The sequence below is a fragment of the Thalassophryne amazonica genome, chromosome 3 (genome assembly GCF_902500255.1).
Source record: "Thalassophryne amazonica chromosome 3, fThaAma1.1, whole genome shotgun sequence".
Classification (NCBI taxonomy): domain Eukaryota; kingdom Metazoa; phylum Chordata; class Actinopteri; order Batrachoidiformes; family Batrachoididae; genus Thalassophryne; species Thalassophryne amazonica.
The window spans coordinates 41,885,614-41,900,228 of NC_047105.1; the positions used below are offsets into that span (position 1 = coordinate 41,885,614).

Genomic DNA, 14,615 nt, shown 5'->3' on the forward strand with positions numbered 1-14,615 from the left:
AAATAAATTGAAAAAACCTGAAATTGCAACTTTCATCCCCATGAAGTAAAACACCATGTTTAAGAACACAGATTAGAAATAGTTTTAAAAACTGATTCACTTTCTGTTTGCTTTGTTAAAATACTTGCTGTGTACTGTGAAGTGCTACACTGCAAAAACACAAAATTTTGCGAGGTGTACTTGTCTCTTTTCTGGTTGAAGATATCTAATCTAAAATTAACATAAGATGCAATCACTTAAATATTTCACTGAATATAAGGATTATAGAATATAATACACCTTAAAAAATATTAAGTGAAAGCCTTGGAAACATTTTGAGTCATAACAGATGAAACAAACTTTGTGTTTTAACTCACTATAAAATTTTAAGATACTATTATTTGTAAATGATGTAATATTTCTTAATACGAGCAAAATAAATTTCAAGGTGAGCCCGTATTACAAGGAGTCTTAAATTCATTTTTCACTCATCACTGGCAGATCTTTTTAAAACTTGTTCAGTGATTGTGTCTTAGATATTTGATTAGAAATTATACAAATACACTCAACAAAAATATAAACGCAACACTTTTGGTTTTGCTCCCATTTTGTATGAGATGAACTCAAAGATCTAAAACTTTTTCCACATACACAAATCACCATTTCCCTCAAATATTGTTCACAAACCAGTCTAAATCTGTGATAGTGAGCACTTCTTCTTTGCTGAGATAATCCATCCCACCTCACAGGTGTGCCATATCAAGATGCTGATTAGACACGATTAGTGCACAGGTGTGCCTTAGACTGCCCACAATAAAAGGCCACTCTTAAAGGTGCAGTTTTGTTTTATTGGGGGGGGATACCAGTCAGTATCTGGTGTGACCACCATTTGCCTCATGCAGTGTAACACACCTCCTTCGCATAGAGTTGATCAGGTTGTCAATTGTGGCCTGTGGAATGTTGGTCCACTCCTGTTCAATGGCTGTGCGAAGTTGCTGGATATTGGCAGGAACTGGTACACGCTGTCGTATACGCCGGTCCAGAGCATCCCAAACATGCTCAATGGGTGACATGTCCGGTGAGTATGCCAGCCATGCAAGAACTGGGACATTTTAAGCTTCCAAGAATTGTGTACAGATCCTTGCAACATGGGGCCGTGCATTATCCTGCTGCAACATGAGGTGATGTTCTTGAATGTATGGCACAACAATGGGCCTCAGGATCTCGTCACGGTATCTCTGTGCATTCAAAATGCCATCAATAAAATGCACCTGTGTTCTTCATCCATAACAGACGCCTGCCCATACCATAACCCCACCGCCACCATGGGCCACTCGATCCGCAACATTGACATCAGAAAACCGCTCACCCTCACGATGCCACACACGCTGTCTGCCATCTGCCCTGGACAGTGTGAACCGGGATTCATCCGTGAAGAGAACACCTCTCCAACGTGCCAAACGCCAGCAAATGTGAGCACTTGCCCACTCAAGTCGTAACTGGAGTCAGGTCGAGACCCCGATGAGGACGACGAGCATGCAGATGAGCTTCCCTGAGACGGTTTCTGACAGTTTGTGCAGAAATTCTTTGGTTATGCAAACCGATTGTTTCAGCAGCTGTCCGAGTGGCTGGTCTCAGACGATCTTGGAGGTGAACATGCTGGATGTGGAGGTCCTGGGCTGGTGTGGTTACACGTGGTCTGCGGTTGTGAGGCCGGTTGGATGTACTGCCAAATTCTCTGAAACGCCTTTGGAGACGGCTTATGGTAGAGAAATGAACATTCAATACACGAGCAACAGCTCTGGTTGACATTCCTGCTGTCAGCATGCCAATTGCACGCTCCCTCAAATCTTGCGACATCTGTGGCATTGTGCTGTGTGATAAAACTGCACCTTTCAGAGTGGCCTTTTATTGTGGGCAGTCTAAGGCACACCTGTGCACTAATCATGGTGTCTAATCAGCATCTTGATACGGCACACCTGTGAGGTGGGATGGATTATCTCAGCAAAGGAGAAGTGCTCACTATCACAGATTTAGACTGGTTTGTGAACAATATTTGAGGGAAATGGTGATATTGTGTATGTGGAAAATGTTTTAGATCTTTGAGTTCATCTCATACAAAATGGGACCAAAACCAAAAGTGTTGCGTTTATATTTTTGTTGAGTGTATATATGGCAAGATTTTTCTTTCCCCCGTCAGCGCAGCTTAAAAGTCTTGTTGCGAGTCAAAAAAGCTTATTTAATTTCAGATGGGATTCCAACCAAAAATGTTTAAGCGTACCATTTAGAATTAAATCCATACATCTTACTGAAATTTTACTTGATTTTTAACTTCCTGATACAAGTAAAATAAATCTCAAAAATGAGTTTTGTTTACAACTAATTACAACATGTTATTTTAAGAAATCGTAAGTGGACTTTCACATGTTCAATGGGCAGATTATTTATATGAAAATAATGTATTGTTAACTTGTAAAAATATGCCCATGGAACAAATTAAAATTCACTGAATATGTATTTCTTGAAACAAGTCATTTACTCATATCAGGAAGTGATACAGCTTTTACAAATAACACAGCAGTTTAAAAATCTTATGGTGAGTCATAAAAAGCTTATTTCTTCACAGATATGACTCAAAAGATGTTTCCAAGACTCTTTCACTTTAGATTTTTAAGATGCATTATTGGGAGGAAAAAAGATCCTAACTGAAATTTTACCAAAGTTTGAAAATTAAGTGTCGATTAAATAGTTTGGCTAGAAATTAGACAAACATACAGTGCATCTGAAGAGTATTCACAGCACTTCAATTTTTCCACATTTTGTTATGTTAGTCTCATTCCAAAATGGAGTAAATTAAATTTTTTTCCCATCAAAATTCTACTCACAACACCCCATAATGATAACATGAAAAAAATGTATTGTTTTTTTTTTCCAAATTATAAAAAAAAAAAAAAAAAAAAAAAAAACTTGTCAGGGGTGGTTAGAATAAGGTCAGCTTTATTTATCCCAAAGGAAATTATATAGCCAGAGTACCGAAACAGTGACAGTAAAGTTTTTTTTTTTTATACATTTGCACAAGATGTTCAACAATATTGCACATAACTGAGTAACTAAATAACTCTGTTCTTTATGTATGTATACTGCAGTGGGGGGAGCAATTATACAGTCTGATTGCCACAGGTAGGAAAGACCATCTGTGGCATTCTGTGGTGTACCTTGGTGGTCTCAGTCTGTGGCTGCAGGTGCTCTGACAGGATGTCAGTGTGGCATGCAGGAGGTGGGTCGGGGGGGTGCTGTCCCAGATGCTGAGCAGTTTCCTCAACATCTTCCTCTCTGACACCTCCACCACAGACTCCAGCTCAACCCCCAGGACAGAGCCAGCTCTCCCGATGGGCTTGTTGAGTCTGTGCTTGTCAGCTGCCTTCAGCCTGCTGCACAGCACACTACAGCGTAGAAGATGACATGGTTTCAGTGCAGAAGGTTCCTTCCTCAAAACCCACCTCTGCCACATTTCTCCGTGTAATGTAGAGCTATGTCAGGAACGGCATCCAGCATAAAACTTGTACCAAACTGACATGCAGAGCCACCTTGGATCTGCTGTGGCAACTCGTAGTGAAAACAATGGAGCAGCCAAAGGGACTTATTTACTATTAAAAATAAAAAACAAAGAAATCACAAGTATTCACACCCTTTGTTCAATACTTTGTTGATGCACCTTTGGCAGCAATTACAGCCTCAATTCTTTTTGAATATGATGCCATAAGCTTGGTGCACCCATCTTTGGACAGTTTTGCCCATTCCTCTTTGCAGCACCTCTCAAGCTCCATCAGGTTGGATGGGGAGTGTCGGTGCACAGCCATTTTCAGATCTCTCCAGAGATGTTCAATCAGATTCAAGTCTGGGTTCTGGCTGGACCACTCAAGGACATTTACAGCGTTGTCCTGAAGCCACTCCTTTAATATCTTGGCTGTGTGTTTCGGGTCATTGTCCTGTTGAAAGATGAACCATCACCCGTCAGGTCAAGAGCTCTCTGGAGCAGGTTTTCATCCAGGATGTCCTTGAACATTGCTGCATTCATCTTTCTCTCAATCCCGACTAGTCACCCAGTTTTTGACACTGAAAAACACCCCCACAGAATGATGCTGCCACCACCATGCTTCACTGTAGGGATGGTGCCTAGTTTCCTCCAAACATCGCAGCAGACCAGAGAATTTTGTTCCTCATGGTCTGAGAGTCCTTCAGGTGCATTTTGGTGAACTCCAGGTCCCGGTTTCATAAAGCAGTCTAATCTTTTAGTATACTAAGCTTACTTAGTTGACTAAGGTTAAATCCAAAACATTATCCGTCTAACCTTTGTTTCACATTGATGGCTTAACTTGTAGATTAGCCATTTGACATTAGTTGCTGATTTTCAGTTATAACAGCCTCACAAGTGCCGTTGCCAAGAAACAGCTCCAATGTGCAAGTTTAGTTTAGTTTAGTTCCAGGTTAGTCCGTCTGCTACAAACATGGCTGAGTCCGTCACAGCAGAGAAGCGCTCCCAACCCTGGCATCCAGAAACATCTCCAATGGATTATTCCGGTCCCGAAACACCCACTCCCGCCACAAGTCTCTCCTTCCATCCTCCTCCATCAAGTAGTGGTACGTAATACCTTTTTTTTTTTTAAGGTAAGACACTGAAGTTTTGTCGCCTAAAATAAGATTAGCCTCCTCTGTACCAGACTATAAACTTTAGCAGAGTAACACAAAACTTTAAATGACTAAGCGCTTTGTGGAACACCCAACATCAAAAGATCAGTTGACTAGTCAGTTTAGTCCACTAAACAAGATTAGACTGCTTTATGAAACTGGGTCCAGGTGGGCTACCATGTGCCTTTTACTAAGGAGTAGCTTCCATCTGGACACTCTACCATACAGACCTGATTGGTGGATTGCTGCAGAGATGGTTGTCCTTCTGGAAGGTTCTCCTCTCTCCAGAGAGAAATCCGGGAGCTCAGACAGAGTGACCATCGGGTTCTTGGTCACCTCCCTGACTTAGGCCCTTCTCCCCAGACTGCTCAGCCTAGAAGGGTGGCCAGCTCTAGGAAGAGTCCTGGTGGATCCAAACTTCTTCCATTTACAGATGATGGAGGCCACTGTGCTCATTGGGACCTTTAAAGCAGCAGAAATGTTTCTGGACCCTTCCCCAGATTTGTGCCTCAAGATAATCCTGTCTCTGATGTCTAAAGACAATTTCTTTTGACTTCATGCTTAGTTTGTGCTCTGACATGCGCTGTCAACTGTAGGACCTTATTTGTAGACAGGAGTGTGTCTTTCCAAATCATGTCCAATCAACTGACTTTACCCCAGGTGGACTCCAATTAAGCTGTAGAAACATCTCAAGGATGATCAGTGGAAACAGGATGCACCTGAGCTCAATTTTGAGCTTCATTTCAAAAGGCTGTGAATATTTATGTACATGTGATTTCTTAGCTTTTTTATTTTTAATAAATTTGAAAAAAAATCTAACACCCCCCAACTTTTTCACATTGTCATTATGGGGTATTGTGTATAGAACTTTGAGGAAAAAATGAATTTCATCCATTTTGGAATACGGCTGTAACATAAAATGTGGAAAAAGTGAAGCGCTGTGAATACATTCCGGATGCAAGGTACTTAGTAATACTTTGCATTTTTTCTTTAATGTGTTGTGCACACTGGTATGTATGCAGGCTTCAACGTTAAGACTGAAGGTGGTCAGAAACGGCGAGCAGCACCATGAATGAACCAAACACTAATGCAAATGTTTCTTCTTCTTTAAGCAAAAAGAATTTGGTTTATGTAGACACAAGCAATCTTTTGCACTCTGATATTCCTTTCTCCTTCAAAAGAGTTAAAGCTAAAATAATAATAATGATTTTAAAAAATGTATAGCCTTCCCATTGCACTTAGAATGGCCACCTTCTGAAAAATCCAACGCGTGTTACTGAGAATAAGCAAAGAAAACCCGGGGACAGCTCATATGAAAATATAAGTGTACAGTACACACACAATATATATATATATATATATATATATATATATATATATATATATATATATATATTTATACTCATATATATATATATAAAACATCTGAAATATATTTTATATATATTAAATTGTGTTAGCATTCAGAATCTTTCACTACACAGCATTAAAGGTGGTGTGTCATTCTTTTTTCATTTTATCTTCAAATCCTATTATACTGTATAAATCAGAGAATCAAAGCAAAACAAATGAATCAATAAACAAACAAACAAATGTGGGACAAATGGAAACCAATCAACAAATGGAGGTCTCCACCCCATCCAATGCCCCACCTCCAGCCCATGGTGGATTGGGGGTGGGGGGGTGTCTGTGTGTGTGTTGGGGGGAGCTCATAAGGGACGAGTTGGGGACAGACCCGTCCAGCTGTACAGCGCAGTGAAACGTAAGTTAGCTCTTTTTTCTTTTCTTTTTTTTTTTTTTTACACGTACAGTCGTGATCAAGGCACAGGGATCTTCTACAAGTTTTTTTCTTCAGTAAAGTTGTACAAAATAATACATTTTACAGTCTGTACAAGAATAATAGTCCAGCAGTAAAATAAAAGACAGACGTACTTAAAGCCAAAGAGGTGAGAGAACAAGATGAAAGGCAGAGCTGTGTGGAAAAGGTTAGATGTGTCTGTGTTCTAAGGTGAAGGGGTGGCATCCAGTCTCCAAACGATTTCTTCCACAACATGCTCTACTAACCCCCGTTTGCATTGTTTTTCCTCATTAAATAAAGCCTTTCCTTATTTTTCCCAATATGTTGAGTAGGTAATTCGCAGGTTGCTGATAAGCAGCAAGGACGGTTGGAGGACAGTGGCAGCTTTTGGGGCGGTGGGTGGGGGGGTGTAAAGACAGACCACATATGATGTACACCAACACACGGCATGGCATAAAAACTAACAAAAACTTTAAAGTTGAACTGTGTTATTACAGGAATATATAATATTTATATTTTATATAGTTTTATATATATATATATATATATATATACATATCTATATACACACATATAAATATCTATATTTATATATCTATATATATATAGTTTGGATTTTTTATTTTTTGCCTTGCATGAAGATCACTGGTATGCATGAATTTATGGCATTTTTTATTTATTTTCAGTAATTCCTCCAATCTTTATATTAGAGCAGTCATCTGAGCCATGTGGTCGTATGTTCGAGGCGTCCTCACTTCCATAGATAATTGGCTCAATTGTCCATTCCTGTGCAAGAAAAAGGGCTTACAGGCTTCCTCTGTGTAGGTCTGCCACTGTTCCTCCGTGTCAGCGTCCACGGTTCTGTCTGTTTCGTTTTCAGCAAGCGGTGAATAAATTTCGCTGTCTCTCAGGATGTATGGTTTAGTTCAGCCTCCGCCAACTGTTACAGACAGTCGGAGTTAACTTTTAAAGGAGTTCTGTGTGTGAGACTATGATATGAGACATTAAACCCCAGATAATGGTTCTGGGAATCTTTTGCTGTTATGGGTTTGTACCTTGAGAATGTGTTTGTATTCATATAAGTGTATCAGAGAGAGACAAAGAGTTAAAAGTGGGAACAGCCTGCATTAAGGAATTCCAGTCTCGACCCTCTTTGGGAGGGTCAAAGTGTAGCCGAGTACAGCAGTCCAGGCTAATGGTTGATAAAACTATTGTTGGTTCCCTAATTGTTGTCCACTTTGAAAAGCTTCCCATCAGGTGCACTGTCCTGTTTATAGGCTTCTATGAAAACTGCATTTCCATAAAGAGCAGAAGATGCACTGGCAGGGACGGCAGGTGCTCAGTTGTCAGGTGAAGATGGTGGAAGTTGAGGAGTGTTTGGCTAAGTGGTTGTAGGAGTAGATAGGAAGGCTCTAAGTAGACTGGACAGATGGCAGAGCTTCCTGTCAGCATGTTCATCACAAGAGCTCATACTGCCGTAGGTGCATCCTCTGTATGATGTCGCGACAGTCGTTGAAGACACGGCGGATGTTTTCTGTGTCAACTGCACAGGTGAAGTGGGGGTAACAGTAATGCCTTCCGTCACCACTAGCTGTGCTGATCCTCTGAAAGACACACAAAAGACAACTTGGTCACAACATTCTGAAACTCTGCCTTTAAAGCTGCTCTTACATCTGGTCAGGTTTAGCACTGTTTCGCGCTATAACTAGCCAACTTGGTGCACCTCCTCTGATGGCCTCAGAACAGCTTACACCTGGCTACATTTACTGCCAGGTCCTCCTGAATAGGGGCACCACACTCAGAAAATCTTGGGAAAAGTGTTTTTCCCAGACCTCATTCGACTCAGCCACCTCGGCCTCGCCCACACAAGGGCATGATCCATTTTTATTGTCGCTGATACCTCCTGTGCGTTTGCAGGTAAAATAGTGTGAATGAAGTTCAACACAGGTCATACAAGCTGCTTGCTTCTATTATTAAATTAGTGGCAGCAAATATTTTGTGATGAAACACGATTTTAAAAAACTGGTGAAACTTTGCACAAATAATTGGCAAATATGGTATATTCATTAAAAAAAAGATAAAAATGCAATGATCTTCCCTTGAAGAGTTCACAAAATAATTATTTTTCCTTCATGGTGTAGTACCACTGTGTCGTTTCCTTGTAATTCATAAAGTAACCTTGGAGGAGTAGCACATATGATGTCAATATAACACGAAGCATCAATTAAACAAAGTCCAATTATCTCCCTTTGAAGACATTAGACGAGAATTGCTGTGTGTCAAGCACACACCACGCTGTGGTAACACTGTATGAACTTTCATCAGCCACATTAAGAGCAGCTGAGCTTAGAAGGCTCATGGACTGACAGATTAATCATATTTTAGATCTTGTTCTGACTTATGGTATGGAAATAGAAGACTTAACAGTATTCCCTGAAAACTCCCTTTTGTCTGATCATTTTTTAATAACATTTACATTTACCCTGATGGACTACCCTGCAGTGGGGAATAAGTTTCATTACACTAGAAGTCTTTCAGAAAGCGCTGTAACTAGGTTTAAGGATATGATTCCTTCTTTATGTTCTCTAATGTCATATACCAACACAGAGCAGAGTAGCTACCTAAACTCTGTAAGGGAGTTAGAGTATCTTGTCAATAGTTTTACATCCTCATTGAAGACAACTTTGGATGCTGTAGCTCCTCTGAAAAAGAGAGCTTTAAATCAGAAGTGTCTGACTCCGTGGTATAACTCACAAACTCGTAGCTTAAAGCAGATAACCCGTAAGTTGGAGAGGAAATGGCGTCTCACTAATTTAGAAGATCTTCACTTAGCCTGGAAAAAGAGTTTGTTGCTCTATAAGAAAGCCCTTCGTGAAGCTAGGACATCTTTCTACTCATCACTAATTGAAGAAAATAAGAACAACCCCAGGTTTCTTTTCAGCACTGTAGCCAGGCTGACAAAGAGTCAGAGCTCTATTGAGCTGAGTATTCCATTAACTTTAACTAGTAATGACTTCATGACTTTCTTTGCTAACAAAATTTTGACTATTAGAGAAAAAATTACTCATAACCATCCCAAAGATGTATCGTTATCTTTGGCTGCTTTCAGTGATGCCGGTATTTGGTTAGACTCTTTCTCTCCGATTGTTCTGTCTGAGTTATTTTCATTAGTTACTTCATCCAAACCATCAACATGCTTATTAGACCCCATTCCTGCCAGGCTGCTCAAGGAAGTCCTACCATTATTTAATGCTTCAATCTTAAATATGATCAATCTATCTTTGTTAGTTGGTTATGTACCACAGGCCTTTAAGGTGGCAGTAATTAAACCATTACTTAAAAAGCCATCACTTGACCCAGCTATCTTAGCTAATTATAGGCCAATCTCCAACCTTCCTTTTCTCTCAAAGATTCTTGAGAGGGTAGTTGTAAAACAGCTAACTGATCACCTGCAGAGGAATGGTCTATTTGAAGAGTTTCAGTCAGGTTTTAGAATTCATCATAGTACAGAAACAGCATTAGTGAAGGTTACAAATGATCTTCTTATGGCTTCGGACAGTGGACTTATCTCTGTGCTTGTTCTGTTGGACCTCAGTGCTGCTTTTGATACTGTTGACCATAAAATTTTATTACAGAGATTAGAGCATGTCATAGGTATTAAAGGCATTGCGCTGCGGTGGTTTGAATCATATTTGTCTAATAGATTACAGTTTGTTCATGTAAATGGGGAATCTTCTTCACAGACTAAAGTTAATTATGGAGTTCCACAAGGTTCTGTGCTAGGACCAATTTTATTCACTTTATACATGCTTCCCTTGGGCAGTATTATTAGACGGTATTGCTTAAATTTTCATTGTTACGCAGATGATACCCAGCTTTATCTATCCATGAAGCCAGAGGATACGCACCAATTAGCTAAACTGCAGGATTGTCTTACAGACATAAAGACATGGATGACCTCTAATTTCCTGCTTTTAAACTCAGATAAAACTGAAGTTATTGTACTTGGCCCCACAAATCTTAGAAGCATGGTGTCTAACCAGATCGTTACTCTGGATGGCATTTCCCTGATCTCTAGTAATACTGTGAGAAATCTTGGAGTTATTTTTGATCAGGATATGTCATTCAAAGCGCATATTAAACAAATATGTAGGACTGCCTTTTTGCATTTACGCAATATCTCTAAAATCAGAAAGGTCTTGTCTCAGAGTGATGCTGAAAAACTAATTCATGCATTTGTTTCCTCTAGGCTGGACTATTGTAATTCATTATTATCAGGTTGTCCTAAAAGTTCCCTAAAAAGCCTTCAGTTGGTTCAGAATGCTGCAGCTAGAGTACTGACGGGGACTAGCAGGAGAGAGCATATCTCACCCGTGTTGGCCTCCCTTCATTGGCTTCCTGTTAATGCTAGAATAGAATTTAAAATTCTTCTTCTTACTTATAAGGTTTTGAATAATCAGGTCCCATCTTATCTTAGGGACCTCATAGTACCATATTACCCCATTAGAGCGCTTCGCTCTCAGACTGCGGGCTTACTTGTAGTTCCTAGGGTTTGTAAGAGTAGAATGGGAGGCAGAGCCTTCAGCTTTCAGGCTCCTCTCCTGTGGAACCAGCTCCCAATTCAGATCAGGGAGACAGATACCCTCTCTACTTTTAAGATTAGGCTTAAAACTTTCCTTTTCGCTAAGGCTTATAGTTAGGGCTGGATCGGGTGACCCTGGACCATCCCTTGGTTATGTTGCTTTAGACGTAGACTGTGTTTCATAATTATTGTATGGCCTTGCCTTGCAATGTGGAGCGCCTTGGGGCAACTGTTTGTTGTGATTTGGCGCTATACAAGAAAAAAGTTGGTTGATTGATTGATGGATAGATGGACAGAGTGATTCCACAGACTGTTTTTGTTCTGGACAAACCCTGCGTGACATCACCCTTAGATTTTTTTAGAGAGAGACACAGAAGAGCCATGTTAAAGCCCAATAATTGCTGATCTGGGTGTTGCCCTTACGGCAGTGATTACTATGCTTATGTCACACGAATTCCATAAATGTATGAAGAGGTGGAGCCTGGGTGAGACTGTGGATGACCTGTGCAAGACGAATGAAGCCCGAACACACCCCCTATCACAGAGTTACTGACCCAGCTAACATGCTAAATTTGGCTCAGGTGCTTATCAAATCATATTTTTGGGGACTGCAATGGTGGCTTGCTTGGGTGTGGTTATTAAAAATGATGACCTGCTTCACCAATTGTGGATCAACTGGACTTAACATCATCAAGCAACCGATAGGTGCTAAAAGTACCAACACCGTTAGCATATATAACATAAATAACAATGAATTTACTGCCCTAATTATGCATAACTTTATGGCTTAAAATGCCTTAAACTAACTAGACATTTTTAAGTCTAAAATGTAACCTGTTAAAAATGTAATCTTTTAAATAATGGCTAAAATTCTGAAATAAGTCAGTGGTACGTGACAAAGTCAAAAAATGTAATCTGTTAAATAATGCTGAATAATGATGCTTAAAATTGAAAGATTGTATTGGAAAAAGTGGCAGAAAATATAAGACTTGTTCTTCCCTCTGCTCTTTTTCATTCAATGTCTTGTAATATATTCATTTCTGCTTTTCTGTTTTTCTTTTAAATGAATGAAATATTAATTTGGCCTCCAGTCTGTGCTTCGTTCACCATCCCATCTTGTGACCTGTCTTTTGATGTGGTGTGTCTGTGGTCAAGGTATTATAGTCTGTGTTCTAATGTTGGTGTCTTTGTGTTTGTTTGATCCCTGTCTGTTTGTCCTTATCCTCTGCCACCCCCCTTGTGACTGTTCATGGTGCTGTTTTGAGTTCCTCTGGGTTTTTGTTTCTGTACCTGTGCTGGTCCTCGAGCTCCCCCTTGTGATGTTTCGTGGTGCTGATGTTCTCTGGGGTCCCTGTGGGTTGTCATGTCTGTGTGCAGTCTCTGTCAATGTCTGTCTTTTGTGTTTGTTGGGTGTTCTGCAGTGTAGTGTCCAAGTTGTTGTAGTCTGGTTTTATTGTGTTTCATTCCTGTGTTTATTTTACCATGGTTGTATTTCTATATTTATTGTAGTTGGTTCTTCCTGTTTTATTTTGATGATTTTGGTTTGCGTGTATGTTTTGTTAACTTTCTTTTGTGTCACTCCCCAGCTGTGGTCTGTTTATAATTTCCTACACCTGTCATTTGTTTGTTCATTAGTTCCTTTGTGTATTTAAGCCTGTGTTGGCCCTTGTGTATTTGCTGGTTCCTTCATGTCAGTTATGTCTGGTTGTTCCATGTATGTTGAACATTTTTGTCCCCTCTAGTTCTGTTGCTGTATTTAGTCATTGTTCATTTTTAGCTTTACCTTGTGTGGTTTTGGTGCGTGTTTTTGAGTTGACTCCCATTTTTTCCTCTTGTCATCTTCGCTTGGATTGGTGGACTGTTTTTCACTTATGCTAAATAAATCAACAGTGACTGCACCTTGCTTCCATTTGTTTGTGACTGCCTGCATATTTGGGTTGTTTTTGCACAACAAATCTCAACATTAATGGTTTATGTAAATAAAAAAGGCCCCTGTAGAGTTGTCACAGAGGGGTAAATTAACAAAAAAGACCAGAAACTTTTTTTTTTTGCGCCAGGCTCTTAACACATTTATTTCTGCTCTAAAATTACACATTTTATGGGAACCTGTTCCTTTTTGGAACCAGCTTCAAGTGCCCAGTCAAGAAACTGCAACTTTTTCTTCTTCTTGTGCCTCATTTTGGACGGCCAGAGCTTACTGCTTGGGTGATTCATATATCCAATGCAACAAGTGCTATGACGGCATAACAGAAATGGCCAATCAAGACACAAGAGTGCCACAGCTGTGGAAATGCTGGAGTCAGAAAATTCTCATTTTGTTAGCCAAAAATTCAAGGACTTGTCAAAGAAAATCCTCATCTATCATACTTTAGTGTAGCCACATTTTCCAGTGAAACAAACTGGTTTAAACATGAAAAATTTTGCACATACCAGAAACTCATCTCGTATGAAGTACTTTGCCCTAGTGACACGAGGATCTTCTCCGGGCTCTGGGATTGCTGTTGGATAAGAAGAAATCTGGTGAAATTCACATTTGCATTGTGCAATCATGCAGCCTATATATGCACCTACTGCTGAACAAGCAATACCAAAGAAGGATGATCAATGAATCTGGATAGTCTTGAACAAACAACAACAAGCATCTTTTAACTCAAGTATGTTTTAAATTAACATGAAAAGACAGTTTTTAATATAATTTGTATCATTCTCAAGGTCACTGCCAATGAAACACTTATGAGCACAAAAAGTGTCACCAGCCAAAAGACATAACATATTACATGCACATTAAGGGAACTACGCATGCCAGGACAAGTTAGGGTAGGCTGCAATTTTGCTAAATGGCCAGCTGCAGTGCAGTCTATGGAAGAAATATAGACTCCCATCATAGCAGAAGAAGAATGAATGAATGAATAGAAGTAGAAGAAAAAGAGTAGTCATAATAGTAATAGATGTACTGGTAGTTGTAGTGAATTTTAATATGTAATAATTTCGCCTCAGGCGGCGGCACCAGAAAATGGAGCACTTTGAATGTTTTTAAATTCGAATGACACGACAAACCCAGAAAATGTAACAAAATTTAAATATTAAGATTTATTAATCTTTAATACTAAACCAATTGAACTACAAAAACACAATAAATCAATAACACTAACAACACTGTTAAACTAACATGAGCCACAATAACAACATGTAAAAGCCCAAAAACCCAAACTCCCATGGTGTTCTAATAGGACAAATATTTTTCTCAAAAAATATTTGTCCTATCAACTTTCTGTTTTCGCGTTTATCCTTGACCCAAAATACATAATCATACCAAACGGCAAATGTCAGCTCTCCCTGGTTTCGCCATGATCGAAGCCATACACACGCACGCATGCACACAGGCCACTTGGCTATTATAATATAAACATTTGACTTTGTAAAGAAAAATGCAGACACTGTATCTGTATAACATTTACAGATCCACATCGGATCTGCTGTGGCGACCCCGAGTGAAAACAAGACAGATGCCGAAGGGACTTACTTACTCAATAAATTTTTATATTATCCACTTCATAGGATCTTCGG

At 39.6% G+C, this 14,615-nt stretch overlaps 1 protein-coding gene across 2 annotated transcripts in view; it reads right to left on the reverse strand.

Annotated features, from left to right (window-relative positions):
- Nucleotides 1-6,469: 6,469 nt before the first annotated feature.
- The window catches only part of LOC117506590 (guanine nucleotide-binding protein G(s) subunit alpha), a 120,890-nt gene continuing 112,744 nt past the window's right edge, over nt 6,470-14,615 (reverse strand). For both annotated transcript variants that reach the window (XM_034166101.1, XM_034166102.1), the window contains 2 exons: nt 13,479-13,546; nt 6,470-8,070 (listed from right to left, as the gene is read on the reverse strand). In XM_034166101.1, the coding sequence (XP_034021992.1) occupies nt 7,924-8,070; nt 13,479-13,546 (215 nt within the window). In that variant the 3' untranslated portion in view covers nt 6,470-7,923. The remainder of the gene's footprint in view (nt 8,071-13,478; nt 13,547-14,615) is intronic.